This window comes from Lepidochelys kempii, chromosome 15 (assembly GCF_965140285.1).
Source record: "Lepidochelys kempii isolate rLepKem1 chromosome 15, rLepKem1.hap1, whole genome shotgun sequence".
NCBI lineage: Eukaryota > Metazoa > Chordata > Testudines > Cheloniidae > Lepidochelys > Lepidochelys kempii.
In genome coordinates, this window is record NC_136394.1 from 16,728,943 (window position 1) to 16,749,223 (window position 20,281).

General features: G+C 43.7%; 1 protein-coding gene across 11 annotated transcripts in view; it reads right to left on the reverse strand.

Moving 5' to 3' along the window:
• Positions 1–5,211: 5,211 nt before the first annotated feature.
• Positions 5,212–20,281, reverse strand: part of ARVCF (ARVCF delta catenin family member) — a 444,466-nt gene continuing 429,396 nt past the window's right edge. For 10 of the 11 annotated variants that reach the window (XM_073313188.2, XM_073313190.2, XM_073313197.2 and 7 more), the window contains 3 exons: positions 16,720–16,811; positions 13,535–13,648; positions 5,212–10,701 (listed from right to left, as the gene is read on the reverse strand). In XM_073313188.2, the coding sequence (XP_073169289.1) occupies positions 13,547–13,648; positions 16,720–16,811 (194 nt within the window). In that variant the 3' untranslated portion in view covers positions 5,212–10,701; positions 13,535–13,546. The remainder of the gene's footprint in view (positions 10,702–13,534; positions 13,649–16,719; positions 16,812–20,281) is intronic. The other variant, XM_073313194.2, reaches the window with a different exon arrangement.

Here is a 20,281-nt window from a genome sequence, read left to right on the forward strand (position 1 = left end):
CTGAGTGTGTGACTCCATTTTATTCCACAGGAACTCTGCCCAGCACTTCCGCTGTAGGTTTCAAGCCAGGGAGCAGCTACAGAAATAGACCCTGTATTCTAAAACCAGTAGATATGTACTCCCTCTCCCCTTCCACTTTGGATTCTCACAGGCATGTTATTTAGCCAGCTGCTTTTGCAGTTCACCTCCCTGAAGCGTCATTTATTCTGGCTCAGGAGCTGGAGAGAATCACATCTCTAAGTCAGTGAAAACGAGCTTGGCAAAGACTTCAAACAATACAACCGGAAAGGAGAGCAAGTTAACCACAGTTGTAAGATCAGATTGAAAATGGACAGAGTTAACCAGAGGAACCCAGTGTAAAGTGAGGAGTCACTCCTGTGCTAGGCCCCAGCCAATCCACAAGCCAGAAACTGGTCTGGTGACTCTCAGGGCAGGTGTATGTAAGCCTCAAAGGAGGAATAGCAGCTCAGTCTGTTCAACATCACTCTATGGATTGGAACGCTCTCCTGCCTCACAGTGACAACAGACTCCCCGAGCCTTGGCCTGCTCCAGCCTTGCTCTAAGTCTGGCCTCACTCCAAACCGGCTCTGAACCTTGACTCAGCACTAGGTCTTACTGCCATGGTTCTGATCACTAGGAATGACCATGCCCCATTATGGTTTCTGACACCCAGCCAGCTCGTGGATGCATACTTTCCAAATAGGCACAATGAGGCAAAGCCACGATAATTTACCTCAATGAGGAAAATCGCTGATCGTCTGTCTCTCTCAATCTTAAACTCTGCTGGATCAGATCCCTGGTCCATCCACTCCAGGACTGACTCTCCAGCAGTGGCCAATAACTGATGCCTCAGGAGGTGAAAATGTCATGTAGTGACCATAGCTAATAGTGCAATATTGCACTGTGCGCATCGTTCCTTTCTGAGCCTCTAGGGGCAGCCTTCTCTAACCCGAAATAGAAATGTAAATGACATACAAGTGCCTAGCTGTAGATACCATTAGTGATCATGTGTGTAACTCACTAGCATGGTACCAAAGCCCTTCTGGCGATTTTAAACAGTTTGCAGGACATGATTTACAAGCCCATCTACAGCCGGGGGTGAGTGTCCAGTGCCCACTGTTTTAAAGGTCATAACTTTGGCAGGCCTCTTCCATTTTTAGCCTGTATGCCTTTGATTGCACATAAGTCTTCCTCTCACCACAGCTGGTTGCTGTGACTTATTGATACAGATGAAGTCCAACACATGTCAGAGGCCGGATGCCTGGTCTGCTCAGAAGCTCTATATTGTGACATTGTTGCATGTAAGAATTCTGAAGCAAACCAAGCGCCGGGAGATCATTTGCATGTGAACGAAGGTTTAGGTGCTGCGTGTGGATGCAGTCCTCTGCTGTACTTTGCAAACCAATCAGGGAAGAGTGTTCTCATTTTTTAGCCTACAGACCTTTAAATGTGTGGATGTGAAATAAGTTATTATGCAAGGAGAATATCATCAAGAAAGCAGGACGAAGTACAGAGAAGCCATTAGGTTGGTGTAGATATTACACAGAGTGGATTCCCTCCTGTGGCATGGCAATGTGAGCTCTGTATGCAGTCAGAGCCATAGCCACTTCTTTTAAGGTCAGAATTAAGGGTTTTCCTCTTACTAGAACTACAGGGCCAGCATGGCTGTGGAAGAGCTGAGTTCTATTCCGGTTCATGCATCATCAGATTGTTAACCAAGTTCCAAATGCAAGGACAAATTTTGCCCTCAGCCAAACCCATGTAACACTATTTGTTACTGGTGACCAAGGATGGAAAGGAAAGAACCTAGCTGAGTTTGAATGACTGGCAAACAGAGAGGAAAGAACCTAGCTGAGTTTGAATGACTGGCAAACAGCGCTGCTTTTCAGAGTAAAAGCACACTTTGGAAGCAGTGAAGGTTGTAGGCTAGCCATTTATCCCTGTACAAAAGGAGGCTATTCAGGATCCTAAAGATCCCAGCATCGAGTGAGTGTCAATGCAGTATCATCCTATTACAATGGGTGTCAAAGACAACCCTAATAGTCACAATCCTGTTCTCATGGAACAGCAAATTAGAACTTGAGTGTTTGACCAAAGACTGTCAGCTTGTAAAGTGCCACTGATGGAAATTACCTATTAAATAAATTCTGCCAGCCAGTTCTCCCAACTCACCTTGCAAATAATCAATTCTAAGCAATCCTAAGTGAGATAAATTAGCCAAATGAAAAATATTGGCAAGGCCCAGTGGTAGTGAGCCATGCTACGAGACAGACCGGGTTCAGTTCCTACAACAGTATCTCCTCACCCTCCCACCCCATTCCCCATTATGGCTGAGGGCCAACACACACAAAAACTGGCTTTTTAAACAGGTAAGATGACAGTTGAAAGATTGGGGGAGGGGAGGGATCAACCAAATTTGCTAACATCCCTTTAATTTTTCATTTACTTATTGTCAGCTTGTACCACAGCCTGGCACTGCTGATGCTGTGCATTAGTTACAAATAAAGCTGTTACAGGAGGAAGCAAAAAAATCCTGGTGAACACCCACTGTGGTGACAGGAAGCTCACTGGAGATTTTGTTGAAATCAGAAACAGATCAGGGCTGTGATATTTCATGTCAATTGTTCCCACGTTAACCTTTCACCTCAGGGACTCCGTTCTCCAGTTTGGCCAGAAGATGATGAGCTGAAAATGAAATTACTCTGACAGCTGTAAAAGGTCAACTGTAGAAACCACAGATTTGTTTTAGCTCAGTATCTTACCTACAGCATCTATTATTCATTGCCACTTTAGTGCAGCCATAACGAAAACAGAATTCAGATTCTTTCCTGCAGCCGCATGTTGGCAATACCTACTAGGAGCCAGATTCTGAGGGCAATAGCCACATTGCTTGTAAAATGAGACGTTTCCTTTGTGTGTATAAGAGCAGCAGATGATTTTGCACAACATGCATTCCAGACATCTGAGATTTAAAGGAGGGAAGGGAAGTTGAAGATAAACTCCCCAGTACTGCTAACAAGCATCTTTGGAACCTCAAAAGTGATAACTTATTAATGGTATAATGACGTTTGACTGGTAATATGATTCACTGTTTAACTTCCGGGAGAACCTTGCCTCCTCTTGCTCGCCACCTCACTGCAGGGTACTATTACTGCTACAGATTTTTGCTGGGCCTTTCCCATGCTTGATGAGTGGGGGTCAGGAAGTGTGACACTGTTTGCGACATCAATCTCTCTGATCTGATCAACATTGATAAACCTGCCAGGGAGAATCCGTCCTCAAGGGTGTAGCTCAGAGAAGATCTGTTGTGCAGAGATTTGTTCTCTACGTTGTCCAAGGTCACAAATATCCAACTCAGCCTGTTACATTCAGTTGTTATATAAAAGTTGACAGAAGTGAAAGACTGGATTAGGTCAAACAAAAAGATCTGCTAATACCACCCAAGGACTGTGTTAAGGTCATGACTAATAAACAAAAGAAGAATGGAATCAGAAATTAACTAATCTAATTGGTAGACCAAATACAGAGGAGATGGCCTGTGCCACTCACCACCTCCTTTAGGGGATCCTTTAAAAAAAAAGTCTTTAGGGAAAATCAAAATGGTGGAAATTGGTAGACTGGAAGGAGAGAACTTTATCATTATGGCTGCTACTCCCACCATCTCTTAGGATGCCAAGATCCAGTACCACACTGTTAGGCCTTCATTGTCCTGAACCTGAAAGGTGTCCTGACCAATCCAGGCCAGAGAGAGGGAACCAATAACATCATCACTTCTACCACTTTGGTTAAGTTCTGAATAGCACCTGAAATGGGAGACTTGGGTTCCTGCTGTCACCCCTCCCTCATGTGTCCTTGACCTTTCTCCACTTTATTTCTTCTCTTTTCTATCTTTCTCAAATTGCCTTCTGTCTAGTAAGGGTCTGGCTTAGCCAGACAAGATGGCATTTTTTACAACACTGCTATAAGCTCATGAGCAGATAGGCAGCTAAAAGCAATGCCCTATACCTCCCAATGCTCATACTGGTTTGTCAGGTCTTGGGGTTGACTGATAAGATCGTGTGCTGTCCCAGGTTGCTACAGGAGTAGGGACCAGAGACAGAAACTGCATTTTCTACATTGGTGGTTCTTTGCTGTCATGTTGTGTGTCCATTTGCCTTGTTTGATCTTCAAGAGAATGGGACTGGTCTTTATCATCAGCTCCAGGCCAGCTGAACTAACTTCTCTTTCCCCCAGAAAAGAACAGTTATCCAATTCTAAAAGACTGTCAAATGGGGCAGGCTGGGGGGTTCCCTATAAAAACTTTCTACTGCTGAAGGAAAAGGGAATGAGCAATATTGTAAAATGAAAGCCTTACTTAATACTTGACATTTGAAATGCTTTGACTGATTTTCTCTCTTTTACCGCACCTTCAACACAAGGTTATAAAATGTTTAATGGGGACGGTTGTCATGAGACTAAGCAGGTTGAGGTCTCTGTACTCAGAACCTTGAACCATGTTTAACTCTTTAGTGTTGTACAGTGATAGGATCACGTTAACACTGTTGATTGCCTGGGCCCAGCTATTCCATCAAAATTAACACAACAGATCTGTCAGCAAGGGGCCATGTCATGTACTGGAAAGTTGTCTCCTCAGCTTCTGGGTGGATCTCCCTTCCACACAGCAGGAAAACTAAATTATCTAATATACCCCAAAAGCATGTAAAAAAGAAAAGCACAAGAGAAGTCTCACACCTCACCCAAAGCATGCATCTAGCTCCAGTCAATTCCTAGCATCTCTGATTTTTTTTTACTCCCCCCTCCCCACACACACACTTTACAGCCATGTGACGTGGGGAAAGGGCAGTGACCTCACAAATGGTAAAGCCATCAGTAAGATATGCTTGTCAATCCAAATGTGGAGTCCTTTGAACAGACCCATGCAGATGTCTCCCTCCCTCCACAGAAACACCCTTGTGTCTTAGTAAAGCCATGATCTACACTCCAAAGTCATTATATGGCTTTCTGCTATAATGCTAACATAAGCCATAGAATTACTGTTTCCAGCTGCAGTACATTAAAGCATACACCAATCACTTTCATTACTAGAGGTTTTTTTGCAGCACACTGCTGGCCTGTGCTAGGGTCCCACTACCCTGTGTCCTGGCTGAATGATGTTATGTGGCAGAGAATATTTAGAACATCTGATGTAACAAATAACCAATGACACACATGTTCTTTCCAGGCATGGTTTATTGAAAACACACCAAACTGTTATCCTACATACCTGGTTTCTAACAAGCATTCTACTTATCGGTGTTATGGAAAATTCCTATAATAATACATTCTGTTATGGTAACATTTGTTCTATGAAAGCATAATTATCTTTTATTGCCCTCCCCCATCTTACTCTTAAAATAAAACCATTCTAAGTGTTCCAGTTTATAGTACAGTGTAAATACAATGCAAAAACCCACCAGTCTAAACTACAGCGATAATGTTGAGTAGTATTACAGAAAACACATTGGTGATTTTTTTTTCTTTATTTTCCTACCATGAAAATTTTAAGGCACATGATAGTTACAAACACATTAGCTACTAATTACCAGTAATCTTCTTAGTCTAGTTATGTTTTTGTTTTGCTGAACAATTATATCCTCAACTGGATTGGCAGGTTTTGCAGCATATGCTCTTTCCCCCTCATGACTCATCCTGCCATCGTGTTTCTGAACATTCTACCCCAATGTAAATTTAAGACAGGGGAAAAAAATAGTTTATAATACTGTCCCTTAATGCACTAGACTAGTTACTGTACTGATAATCAGAGGAAAACCTTTCTGTGAAAGGTAAGGAAACATCAGTTTTTTAGGAGCAGAACAGTGAAGAGACTTTGCTAGAAACTATACCTCTATAAACACCTTTGAAAGTATGGGGGGGAGGGGGGAGGGGAGAGAGAGACAGAGACCCCCAACCCCAACAGCACAAAAGCATGGGCTGAAGCTAGCAGCACATTACGGTTTTCAAAGAAAGAGTGAGGCCATGAGGAGTGTCACAGCAGGAAGCAATAAAATCAACCTCATTAATATGGCCCTTGGCCCCAGAAGCTTTGCCTCCGCTGTCTAGGAACTTATAATGCCCCCATCCCTGTTGGTAATCAAGCCTAAACCACACAGTAAGCTGCAGGTAAGTAACGAAAGTGGGAGACCCTCTATCCTAATGCTCTGGGAGTTGAACCCAGGTGAAAAAGTGCTTTGCATATCACAAGCCTTGTGTGTAGCAGGCCATGTGTCACGAATTCTCATCAGTATTGGTAAGAGCTTACTGGAGTGGTGGAACCATACTTGCAAACCACTGCTTCCTCTGTGTGTCTCCCTATCCTGGGCCAGTTCCTGGTCCCCAAAACCAGTCCTTTTCATGATGTTTTAGAGACAGTGCTGCTCTGAGAGCTGTAGGAGGAATCCCTGGGTGGTAAAGAAGGGTGGTGCTTGCTCTGCACTATTCACTCTGCCCTATGTAGGGAGCATTCCTGAGACCATAGCGAGGGGTGGCCAGAGCACACCAAACTCCAGGAATCTACAGCTGGCAAACTGATCTGTGGGCCACCAGTCCAGCCACTAGTCTTTGGGCCTCCCCAAGTTATGCAGAGGGGTGAACTGGTACTTGGCCAGCTCCAGAATCAGGAGAGCAGAAAGGTGGCTTAGCTTGGAGCCCCATATGTCCGCACCCCTCCTAGGATCCCGCACTGAGCACAGCCTGGCCCACCATGGGTAGCTGTAGGAACCTATTGACTCGGTACAGCTATTACTCCAATACACAGCAGCCAAACCTACAGCCACAGGGGGCTCCTGAGTCATGGGAGCCCCACCAAAATTAGCACTTGTTTTCTTCAGTGGTCACAGCGTAGTGCCATGGGCTGTGCTAGGGCTGCTTCCTGGGGACGGAGCTCCGTGGGATAACTTGAGTCCCCGAGGGAATCAAACTATCCCCCACTTTATCACAGCCCTCTAGCTGAGGCAACAGAGGTTCGCGCCTCCTCCTGATCAACAGAAAGCCTGCACCCACTGTCCTGCTAGCTTCCTCCACAAGGACACACTAGAAACTCTGGGGTGTTTTTTCTAGCTCTTGCTCCTCTGTGGGCCTGATCTCCGGCTGTCATGGTGCAGGCATCTGGAGCAAATGGCAGGGAGGCGGTTGCATGCCTAATCCTGAGACCTGATGCTGCTTGACTTCAGACTGATTTTGTCACACACACTATTGCTTTCCCGCCTCTGCAGTCAAACGCTCCTAAAATGCCTAGTGCGTCCTTCCTTCACATTCCCTATCTTCTCAAATGAAGCCCAAACATAGATGGGAAGCAACCGGTGGGTTGTGGGGGGAGGGATTGGAAGGGCTGGGTAAGGGGAGACATCCTGAAAAGTCCCAGTAGGTTATCAGCTAGCTATAGCTACCATACATCGGCCCTGCACCAATACATTTCTGTAAAAGAGCGCCTCCCACAGGTGAGCCCACCCCCTGCAGCATGCTTCCACTGCAACTTGATTAAATGTGATGCTAGGACTGATCAGCAGCATCATTTTAAAGTAAACAGTTTCCTGATTTGGTCTATGGCTGATGCTGCTGACACTGGAGGCCATTCTCATGTCTTAAATCAGCCCTGGGATCCCTCTCTCTGCTCATTGTCCAGGGAAAGGCTTGCAGGAGAGGAGCAGAAGAAAAGCAGTGAAATGTACAGGATTAAATTCTTGTTATTGCTACATACTCTGAGTAAATCTTCATTGTGGTGAGTGTGGTCAGAGCCACACTGCTCCTGTTAATAGTCCTGATATTTTGCCTGTTGGTATAAACACTGCATACTACTAACTGGGGGGAGGTGAGGTGTCTTACTCAGGAGCAAGCAGCCTTGCAAACAAAGCAGTCACAAAAAGACAAACCTGGAAACAAGGGAAAAGAACAATCACCCACAATGATTCCAAGCATCCAGCTCCATTCCGTCTAATCGGGTGGGATGGTTTCTGCTTAGAATATAAAACACAATCTGCTTCTCGAACACCCCTGTGTTTTTTGTTTGGCCAATTATAAAGAGGCCATTTGCCCAATCTGGATTCTGATCCAGATTTTTAACATCCCTATAGCATGGGTGTTTAGATCTAGGTTTTAGTTGGAGGGGCCTCTCTCTGCATAGGAGATCATTTAAGTTTATTGCCAGTCTCCTCTCCCCAGGGTATTTCCTACAGCCTTCCCCTTTTGCCATTGTCCCTCCTTACCTCTCCCTGGCTTTGGAATATTTGTAGAATGACTACATCGCAAAGACTTAGCAGAAAAGCCTTGCAACATTTGGCTAGTTATCTGCAGTAATCTTTTGCTGAGACTCCTTTGGTAAATACAATACTCTGATACCCGAGTCTCCTGGGACCTTTCCTTATGCACTTCTAATAGGCTACAAAGAAGGTTCCATTGCTAATTGCTGCAGAAATTTTTTTTAAAAAAAAATCCTTTCATATACAAAAACACACAAGGTACAGAACCCAAAGCAGTATAAAACTCTTCTGTGTAACAGCCTGGTTAAAAGGGTCTCCACTTATCAGTAGAACAAGTATGAAAAGAGCACCGTTGTTAGAATATACAGTAAAACTATGTATCTGGTTTCACTCTCTATGCTTTACATCTACAAGAAGAAAAAACTCCCCGCCCATCAGAATCCAAATGGTCACAGATGGATCTGTCTTTGCCTCCCTTGCCCAGCTGAGCATCTTTGACCTCACAGGACTCTCTCACCAGGGTAAACATAACCAACCTCCCAGCAACTTCACCTTTCTTAGGACCCAGACGTAACCTCTCTGTGCGTGAGCGGGATGGGAAGGGGGATCAAGTTAGTGCCTGTAGCTCGAGCATCAGTCTTTCCCTGAATCAACAGTCCTCCTGCATACTACTTCCACGGTTTTGGCAACCTATCCTCTGCACAACTATATATATTTATTTATAGATATGTATTTGTCAAATTTTATTATACTCAAGAAGATACGAAGCTCTTGAGGCTTGCTTTTTTTTTAGTTTTTTAATTTTGTACAAAAAATTAGACGTTTACTATTACAGTAATATTTTGTTTTTTGTTGTGGGTTTTTTCTTCTTCATTTTTAATTTACAAAGGAAATGGCAGGCACTGAAAACCTAAAATTAAGTTTGCTTGATTCAAAGATGTGCTTTCCAGTCACACTGTATTTAAGAACTTGTAGGTGTAAACATGGCAACCAAATGACAATGGTAACTAAGCAAAATAAGTAAAAGGCATCCATCCAATGCTAGGAGAGAGATTTGATTCTTGTTTCATCCTTCTCCCTCATTGGATCAAAAACCCAAAGGAAATCAATGATTTGCATTTAATACATAGCATCACCAGATAGCATTGTGTAAAATGTGACTGTGGGGGGCAAAAATTCAACCTTGTGCAGAGAGTCTGCCTGTGGCCTACCAGGTGGCTTTGAGTAGACCCTCAGCAAGAGGCTGAATTTTACCCTTGCTTTTTGTTTTTAGGTTGCACACTTAAGTAACACAAAAAAACCAGGATGATGATTTCTTTAAGAAATATATCAGTTACTTTTCATCAGGCTCGACAGCCGAAAACACGCATGGATCTAATAGCAACCGAGTCTATCATTAAAAATATAAGGGGCGTCAGATTACAGTGTGTTCTAATCGGAACTCCCTAATGAGGAAGTTTCCATTCTTCCCCAATGTGTTAACAGCTCTGGGAAATAAAATTATGTTAAAGATTAAATAACCATCAACCCAACATCAACACTTGGGGGGGAAAAAGCAACTCCTTTACTGCAATCATCATGAGCAACAAAAATAAAAAGGCAGCCAACTCCATTTCTCAGCACAGATTTCTGAATTGGGACAGTGAAACCTTCAACAAACTGTTTACATATGTGGAAGTAAAAATAGAACCATTACAGAAGTCAAAAGGCAGAAGTATTTTACACCAGATTATAATGATAATATAACACAGTGTGATATCGCTTCCTCTAATAGCAGATTATACAGCTTGCATCAACTTCGTTGTCTACATTCCAGTTCATTCAATCAGCCGAAATAGTTTTTTTCTCCTTTCTTTAAAATCCAACAAACCCACTCAACGTTCCTGCATTTCTTGTGAAAAAAAATAATAAAAGCTCAAAACCAAAAAAACCAAACTCCCTAATATAAAAATCTTTTAAAAATTAAATTCACAGTTCAAAACAAAACCCAAAAAACAAAAACAAATGAAAAGTGCTAGTTTCCTCATGACTATACCTAAGGATATATTTCAAATATTCTGCAGTTCCTCTTTCACTTGCAAAGCTGTCCTCTTTCCCACCACGTGACCGTCTCTTCTCATCCTTGGCACCATCCTCATTTAAGAGTCACTAGTTAGATGTAAGCTTGGATTCTTTCTTCTTTTGGGGGAGGGGGACAAAGGGAGGTGGCTGTGTCTGGTGGGAATGTAATTGAGTTTTAAAAAGCAAATTGTCTTGCTGTAAGGCATGGTGCTCCGGGGTTGGCTGATGGCAGTTGTCTGTTTTCTCCCCACACCCTCCTAGAATCTGCAGACTGTTCACTGATGCAGCGCCCTCCGAATTTGAATGGCAGTGGTGATTAATGAGATCCTCTGTGTTGGTTCAAATTTGTTTTTTCCCCCCTCAGTATAAAAAAAAAAAAAAAAAAAGAAGCAGTTGGACTCTAGCCCTGGAAAATAAAGCCACAGCTGATTAATATATGAAATAATGCACCTTTGATTATCTCCAGCACATACAGTGTGAGCTCAGGTAGCAGGACAACTGCAAGCGTCCACCTGAGGGTGACCAGATGTCCCGATTTTATAGGGACACTCCCGATATTTGGAGCTTTTTCTTACAATAGGCACCTATCACCCCCCACCCACCCCCTGTCCTGATTTTTCACACTTGCCATCTGGTCACCCTAGTCCACCCCCCTCGCCCACCCCCAATATCATAGTTCCTTTAAGGGCAGAAATTAGAAAAAAAAAACAACCCAAAAACAACAACAAAACCAAAAAGCCACCCTAAGTTTAAAAAGGTACCCTCCCCCACCCTCGATGCTTTCTCCACTCTCAAGGATCACTGCACAAATGTGGGACTACTGCGTCCTGTCAAAACTTTAAATCTCAATCTTCTGGAGCAGGGACCACTACTTCTTACTGCACCTAGCACCATGGGGCTCTGATCTTGGTTGGAGTACTATCATAATACAAATAATAAATAATCTATGGCAACAGCAGAGCCCCCAGGGTTTCACATGTGTAGTAGCTGGATGGGTTGAATTTTCAGGGCAGTGCCCAGGGGAATCAGATGCGAGAACCCCATGAATTGTGTCTGACCTTGCTCCCCTTACTCTCGAGAGATTTCCCCTTGCTTTCAATGAGAATTTCTCTTAAGTAAGGATTTCACGGTCCCCTGATTCCTAATGCACCTGAAAGCACTGTCCTAAGGGGGCACCAGGAAGTCCAGTGGCTTTTGTGCTCTGGCTTTTCACTTTTAGAGAGCAGGACTCAAAATCTTCAAGCAAGCAAGCAGAAATCTGCTGGGTATATCCCAGTCCCCTATGGGTCTGCATCATTAAATCACCACACAGTTTGGCCCAGTCGGTGTTCTCTCATCCAGCACGACTCAGGACTGGAACAGTACGAGCGCTGCAGTGGCAAAGTGTCCGCTGGTGCTACTACTGCTCACCTTCACATGAATTTAATACCCCAACACACGTTTAAAGAGCTTTTCCTTCCCCATCATTTTAAGGTCTTAGAAAAGTAACAAAGTGAATCTAAATTTGAGACCTTGGACGGTTTCAGGTTTAAACTTACTTGCCAAGAGTTGCCAGGAGAATGCAAAGAGCAGAGAAGTGCAGCATCACTGGGGCTGCTTATGTTGCAAAGTTACTCTGCCAGCTTCAGGTGTGATTTTTAAAAACATTCTCCCAGAGGTTTCCAAAGCCCTGCGAATTCACATCCTACACCCTCGCCCCGCCCCGGGTCTCCAATGCTTTACTTCGTCTGTTACTGTCAGGAATTTGTGTGAAGACAGCGCATGTCTTCTAGGTTTTCTCAGGAGATGGAGGAATTGCTCTTTGAACCAGCACCCAAAGGGCATCAGCAAAGCAGCCAATCAGAAATTTTAATTATTTAAAGAAATGCTTCTTCTGGAAGTCAACAAAAAGCCAGCGAAAGGTGCCAGACTGACAGCCCCAAGGACTGAAGCCCACAGACCCATTTGTCTCCAACACAGGCACAGGATAGACAGTGGCAGCAATTTAAGACCAGAAGGGGGATGGTTAGTAGCCAAAGACTGAGTATGTACTGGGAAAACTAGGGAGACAACGTGGGTGAGGGAATATCTTTTATTGCACCAACTTCTGTTGGTGAGAGAGACAAGCTGTTGAGCTACATGGAGCTCTTCTTCAGGTCTGGGAGAATTGTCCACCTAGCTGAGAAAGGCCTTATACGGGTCTGTTATAGGCTGCAGTGGCCAGAGGGTTCCAGCCCTTCCCATCAAGGAAACAAGAATGAGTCATGAATTCTGATCTCTCCTATTGTACTGCACTCGCCTCATGACTTGAGTTTCCTTCTCACTGATTAATGTGATTTCCATGTAGAGAAAAGGACCGATTTTCTGCAGTGCTGAGCAATGGGAGTAGTGGGTGCTCACCATCTCTGGAAATCGGGCCTTCAGGGACTATCAGACACTGGGTAAGGAGAACTTGTGTAGTGCAATCCTCATGGTTACTAAAGATATTCTTTTAGTCCACAGACAGCCACACAGTCTGTACTATACACAATGCGGCGTCTGACGGGCTGCCAGGAGGTGTAACATGGATAACAGACTGGGCAGCAGGAGGCAGATTAGTGGCAGCAGGAGTGGTAAAAGCTGGCACAGTTTTAAGGAGCTTGGCACATAGGGAAGGTAGAGAACAAGAAGGGGTCCAAAAAAAAGCCTTGAACTGCGGAGAAGAAGGAGCAGAAGGTGGGACTTGTGGCTCCATGTTTAAATGACTGACGTTCTCCCCCCTTGAAATTTAATTGTGTGCGTGGTCACCAGCTTTCCCTCGGAGGACAGGACCATAGAATTCTTGGGAGCCTCAGGGGAGATCCATGAATAGCCAGGATGTACTTTTCCTGAGGACTCAGGCTAAACCTGGTAATGAGTACAGGGTGCGGGGGGGAGGTGGAATGGCTGTAAACATTTGAGGTCAGTCAGGAAAACTATATTCAATTTAATTCCCATGTCCTAATAGCAGAGATCCTTTACGTTTCCTCTGACAGCCCATCGGTCAGAATATTAATTCACTGTCTGGTTATTTGACAGGTTATTTTTTAATCAAACAGCAGTGGTTTATTGTGTTTAATTAAAGATACAGTGCGCAATATAAACCTCCCTTTTCCAATGCATTTTCATTTGCCTAAAAGGAACCCGTTAGCTGTTAGCCTCGGAGAGATTCTGCAGTGGTACAGAACATGCACAATGAGACACGGTAATCACTAGCACCAATTACCATTAAAAGGACCTACCATGCATGCAAATTAGACCCAGGAGTCAACAGGCTGGGGTTTAATGTCACGGGCATCCACCAGATTCACCGAAGCCCTGTTACTCCTGTTAATGTTTTTCCTATTTGTGTCATTCTGCAGCAAACAGGGTGAGGAGTTAAAGGCAAAACAGAGCGGATTAATCAAACACAAACAAATCAGTCAGCTCAAAGGATTGCAAGGGGGGAATTAGTGGAGAGAGAGAAAGAAACAAAATTGGCAAAGGCATGAGCTATTCCACAGGCACTGACAAGCATTCGTGGCAGCACTTCACTTCATTGCAATTATTATTCACAAATCCTAGCCACTCGTACAGCCTCTGAGCCACAGTTACTGGATTCAGAGTAGCAGCCGTGTTAGTCTGTATCTGCAAAAAGAAAAGGAGGACTTGTGGCACCTTAGAGACTAACAAATTTATTTGAGCATAAGCTTTTGTGAGCTACAGCTCACTTCAGAATGCATCTGATGAAGTGAGCTGTAGCTCACGAAAGCTTATGCTCTAATAAATGTGTTAGTCTCTAAGGTGCCACAAGTACTCCTGTTCTTTTTGCGGTTACTGGATTGTTCACCAGCTAGAAATCAGCACACACGTTTCTCTTGGATGGGGTAGTGCAAGGGGGATCTAGACTTTGCCCAACTAAGGACTGCTTCAACAACATGACAGGAACCTGCGGGCAGCACCTCAGTGGCATAAATCAGACAGCATTTGGGCTGTCCTCCATCTTTAACAGGAAGGAAGCACAGATTGGGGAAGAGACAGGTCCCAATGCTCCATCTTGATGCAAGTAACTCCTGCTCCGATCAAGCCAAAGCATTGCACAATGGAACCACCGAGCACCTCAACTTTAGGAAAAATGAAGGTGGCCTTGGGATGCATTGCACAGCTCTGTGGGCTGTATTTGGCTACCTGTGTGTGTCACACGGTAAAAGTAAAGAGCACTTGCTCATCCTCTCTCCTCCCAACCTATCCCCCTCTCCTCTGGAAGAAGCATTTTCTGTCATTTCTGCAGAGCCACATCCTAATCTTTGCAGCCATCTCCCCTAGTTCACCCTCCTCCTCAGCATCCTGTAGTGTACACTAAGACTGTGGACGGGTGGATTGGAAAGCTTATACCATTAACCTCTGGTTCAGGCTGGGCCATCTGTTTCCATATCAGAATAACATCTGTGTCAATCAAATGGTATTTCCAAAGTGGGTAACTAGGATTTAGACACTGATTCCCATCAGTGGCAATCTCAGAGCCTTGTGGCTCAATCTTTGTGTAGCACTTTGGAAATTTACCCTGAAACATAACCATGAATAATACGAAGTGAATTGCTCTTAAGCACTTAAGATAGAAATTTCCCAGTTTGATCAGGGCTACTACACAGTAAAACAGGAAAGGACAGAGATGACAAACTAATGAAGGAAGCACCGATCCCTTCCAAAGGCAAAGGTGAGAGGAACCAAAGATTTTTGTTTCCTTTCCATCTTTACTAGTGACTGTAAAGCATAGATGCAATTAGCATTCTACATGTTCACACCAAAAGGTGATTGCTATCAAATCCCATTATATATAGCACAATAGGTGCAGGCTTAGCAAATGGATTGTACATGGACTAAATAGGGCAGCTAGTTTTAAACAACAGTGGCTGTTCCCTTGCAGTACAGCTTTAAGGGTCGCTGAGGTCGCCTAATCTATGCACAGCCATAATCTTCAACCACTTACAGTACTGGATAATGGAAGGTCATATTAAAGTAAGATCAGAGGCTGGGCTAACCCAAGGGGTAAAGAAGTCAGTGTTTCAGTCACACTGCAGCCACATGACGTGAGACTTCTACTCATTCAGGCCAGCTAACAACAGTAAGCTTGCAGGGTTTGGCACTGGAAGGATATCACAAGACAATGGCTTATATTAATAAGGTTGCTAGATGAGAAGCTTCTGACAAGGCAGAGGTTTTAAATAGCCTTTGAAAAAACTATTTGTGTCTGAACAATTGAAGTGTGGACTGCGGCTGGCCTCTACCTTTAATAGAGAAGAGGGGTAGCTATGCTCAAATCTGGATGGTGAGTGTTTGTGTCCACATGTTAATATAGACAGACCATCGCCAGGCAGGTGTACAACTGGCTCATTCTGTGGAAAGATTTTTCTCTATCTTATTTCTGCATGCCTTTGCTCAGTGTTTTGCACTAATTGAAAAGTCTTTCCTTTTCAACCGCTTGGCCATTTAACCTGAAGCATCTGGATCTTCTGGAGTTCCCACAAAACACTGAGGAGATTTCACCACAGATCCTCAGGGCTCCCTAGCACTGAGGTTCCCAACACCAGCACCAAGGCGGGGAGCAGTGATTTCTGTCACAAACTCTTGTTTCATTGTCTGGTTTTTCCCACTGCTGACACACAAGAGTGTGTGCGTGGGTTTTTGCAAGGTAGGGAGGAGTCCCATGTGCCACTGCACTGCTGGAGGCATAAAGCAACTGCTTATAAAAACTTAGCTAAAATTGTGCATGAATGTAAGAAAAATTGCATAGAGTCAATTACTAGCATGCAGCCTGTATTGCTAAACTCAGCAGCCCACAATGGAAGTGGAAGATTCAAGTCTGACTTTTCAGTGAGGAAACTGCGTGGAAGAAGAAAGTTGGAAATCCATTTTAAAGAAGGCTCTGTGTAAGAGAGTGAGAGAGACCAACCCATATACAGAGTCCATGTGTGGGAGAGTCTGAGCGAGGGCTGGGAGCTATATACACCACACAGCTTTACAAAGACACACAGGCTTTCAGCTACACTCCTTTATGGTTTCCATGGTGGGAAGTAACTGCTTGATGTGACTATTCTCAGAACAAAGTCTCCTGCAGAGCTATACACTTTAGGGCTGGGGAATGTACCTAGATGGAGGAGCTGAAAGTGATAAAGCAAACACATTCTTTTGTAAAACCGTTATTTACCTACAGGAACTTGAGCACATATCAGCTTATAAAACCATCTCCAGCAGTTGCTCCCTTATTAGAAAGCAGAATTTGCTTCCATTTAAGGCTAACTAGTGATCACTTACGAAATGGTGCCTTTATAGATAACCATTTACAAGCCCCTGCTGTGTATTTGCGACACACGTTCCTTGCTGCCTGACACTGGATGTCCCATTCTGTAATGGCATTAAGCAGCCTTTGGAATAGCTGGAAGCTTACTTTTAAAGGTTCTTTCTCCGATGCGTCCCCTATAGTGTCATTGGTCTTGTATTTGCGCTCTTTGTCCCGGTGATCGATGGTGGAGTACCCATCTGTGAAGGAATGACATGACAATCAGGCAGCAAAACCATGGTAGATTTGGCTGTTTTGCATTGTCAAAGAACTAGAGAGAGAGAAAGAGAGACAGACACAAAGCGTTAAACCAAAGACATAGGCATGTGCCTTCCTCGTGGGCTGATGTTCAGCAATTTTATTTTTTAACCACCTTTCTTTTTAAAAAGAACTCCTTTTATACCACCCCCTCCGTGTCAAATGCTGGTATCTCATTAACAAGCAGCACAGTTTCCATTCTGGCCGGCTGCAGTGTAGTAGTAGTCTGTCCATGGAAAGCAGCAAGCTGTTACTTCACACCCTGTGGCTAATGAGCTCCAAATCCAGCTGAAATCTTGCGTTCTGCACTTAACAACCTGAATAATTGGCTGGGTTCCTTCTCGGAGTGGCATGCAACACATTCCCACTCCTTCTGAACTTGACTACAAGCAGGACACGACAATAGTTTGGAGACATCCCCTTTGGCATGATAAGAAAAGCAGCCTGTCGAGTTTTGTGAGATCTCGATGCAAACCCTGCTCTGCTGGACCTGCCTTTCATTTTGAAATGGCACCTGTGGGTGATTTTTCTCCCTGACAGTTGAAAAGCAATGTGAATACATGAGTAAACAGGAAAGAAGGGGGTGGAAGGGCTTTATGAAGAAATGCTGTAAGTATTTCAGAAACTACTTGGATTCATTGTTAGAGGTTACAAATACTACTTTATTCCTCTAGTGCATCAAGTTTCCCGCATTATCAGGGACAAACATATTCTCCTGCCTGCCCTGACAGCTTTCTAATCTGGGCTAAGTGACAGTCAAATTTGTGGTTCTTAATAAGCTTTGTATCTCTCCATGTAATTAAAGGATCATTACAGGTTCTACTTCCTGTCAAACTGTACTCTCCAAAAAGATTTTACATAAAATGTCAGAAGGCCTCATGTCTTGGTTTATTGCTTGCATTCAATAGGCCTTCTAAAATCAGTCAGTCAGTCACTCTAGATGTCGTTTTTGAGGGCTACCGGTGAAACTAAAAAGTAAGCAATTTTAAGCTGTAACACAAAAGCTTTGTAAATGGAGCGACTCCTGGTAAACAGTCTATGGGGCAGCAGTTCTCAAAATAGGCTACGCAAGCTGCAATCCAGTTAGTTTATAAAAAGATGTTTGTCTTTATACTTGGCTCAGTAAATCAACATATGCACAAGCCTTGCAGAATGCCCAGGCATTTGAGATGGTCCACATGTTTAATTAAGATCAATATCATATAAAAAGATAATCCATAACTATGCTGATTATAATGACTAAGGCCGTGTATCAAGTACATTTGAGATATGTGGTGCATAACTTAAACCTTGAGAACCACTGCTATACGGCTTTTCTTCTTTACTTTCAGTTCTCTGCTGACAGTTAAGATACCTAGCATCCCTGCTTGTGCCAGTTAGACCAAAAAATCCCAACCATCCACCTAGCCAACACTCCCGGGGAGTGTACAATAAGTCATTCAGTTTCAAATTACACACACAAACAAACACACACACAGATCTAAAAACGTTACAACTCATAGTAAAAGTCATGGGTACATGCTATACATTTAAATGATAGCACAATGGCGTTCAAAAATCGCCTTTCCCAAACTCGATGGTCAACTCAGAAGCAGCCCTTTACATTTGAAAATTATTTAATCATATTTACTTACAAGTAACAGATCACTGACATTGTGTAGCACCTTTCATCAAGAACGATCCCGAAGCACTTTATAAACAGGTAAACTACAAAGAGAACCGTTCACCCACCACTGAAATGCAACTGCCACAGAGATGATGCATGTCTAGTGTTTAACATTTCACAACAGTTTAGGAGAGGAGGTAAAGAATATCACCATATACAAATGGAGGATTGGGCCAAAAGAAATCTGATGAGGTTCAATAAGGATAAGTGCAGGGTCCTGCACTTAGGACGGAAGAACCCAATGCACAGCTACAGACTAGGGACCGAATGGCTAGGCAGCAGTTCTGCGGAAAAGGACCTAGGGGTGACAGTGGACGAGAAGCTGGATATGAGTCAGCAGTGTGCCCTTGTTGCCAAGAAGGCCAATGGCATTTTGGGATGTATAAGTAGGGGCATAGCGAGCAGATCGAGGGACGTGATCGTTCCCCTCTATTCGACATTGGTGAGGCCTCATCTGGAGTACTGTGTCCAGTTTTGGGCCCCACACTTCAAGAAGGATGTGGATAAATTGGAGAGAGTCCAGCGAAGGGCAACAAAAATGATTAGGGGAGTGGAACACATGAGTTATGAGGAGAGGCTGAGGGAGCTGGGATTGTTTAGCCTGCAGAAGAGAAGAATGAGGGGGGATTTGATAGCTGCTTTCAACTACCTGAAAGGGGGTTCCAAAGAGGATGGCTCTAGACTGTTCTCAATGGTAGCAGATGACAGAACGAGGAGTAATGGTCTCAAGTTGCAGTGGGGGAGGTTTAGATTGGATATTAGGAAAAACTTTTTCACTAAGAGGGTGGTGAAACACTGGAATGCGTTACCTAGGGAGGTGGTAGAATCTCCTTCCTTAGAGGTTTTTAAGGTCAGGCTTGACAAAGCCCTGGCTGGGATGATTTAACTGGGAATTGGTCCTGCTTCGAGCAGGGGGTTGGACTAGATGACCTTCTGGGGTCCCTTCCAACCCTGATATTCTATGATTCTATGATTCTATGAAATGGAAAAAAAATGGATATTTTAGATAGGCAAAAAACTAGTGTTTAATCAATACACCAGCCTTCAGAATCCTAATCAAAGTGATAAAAAATGGTCAGGGTCTTTGGGTTTACATCTGAGCTAAAAGGCATTTTGTAGCGTGTATTGTTGTTCAGCTGAATGCTGACCCCTTGTTAATGGTAGGTTTCAGAGTAGCAGCCGTGTTAGTCTGTATTCACAAAAAGAAACGGAGTACTTGTGGCACCTTAGAGACTAACCAGAGACTAACAGAACTGAGCTGTAGCTCACGAAAGCGTATGCTCAAATAAATTGGTTAGTCTCTAAGGTGCCACAAGTCCTCCTTTTCTTTTTGCTTGTTAATGGTGTCACACACGTCAGTTCTAACGGATTGTTTGGAGCTAAAAACCACACGCTGAGTTGGGAATACATCAAGATAGCAACTGAGATTGGAAGTTTGTGGTTAGATTTATTAAAATGAGAACTATCCTGAAGGAGGCTGTACCAGTACAGTAATATCTCGGTGCCCTGAGGGCAATGGCTCTGTGGTGGAATTAACAAACTCAGTTCCTTCCGTGTTTCAAGATTAATTCTAAAATCAAATTTAATTTAGTCTATATGGAATTAACAAGCAATCTGGAGTGTGTTTTAGGAAGGTATAAGCCATTTGGACTTTGGCTGGAGGAGCCTGAGGAATGGAAAGTCGAATATTAACATTATCCATTTTCTTGGAGTTTAGTGGAGCAAATCAATTACCTAGAGTTAGTG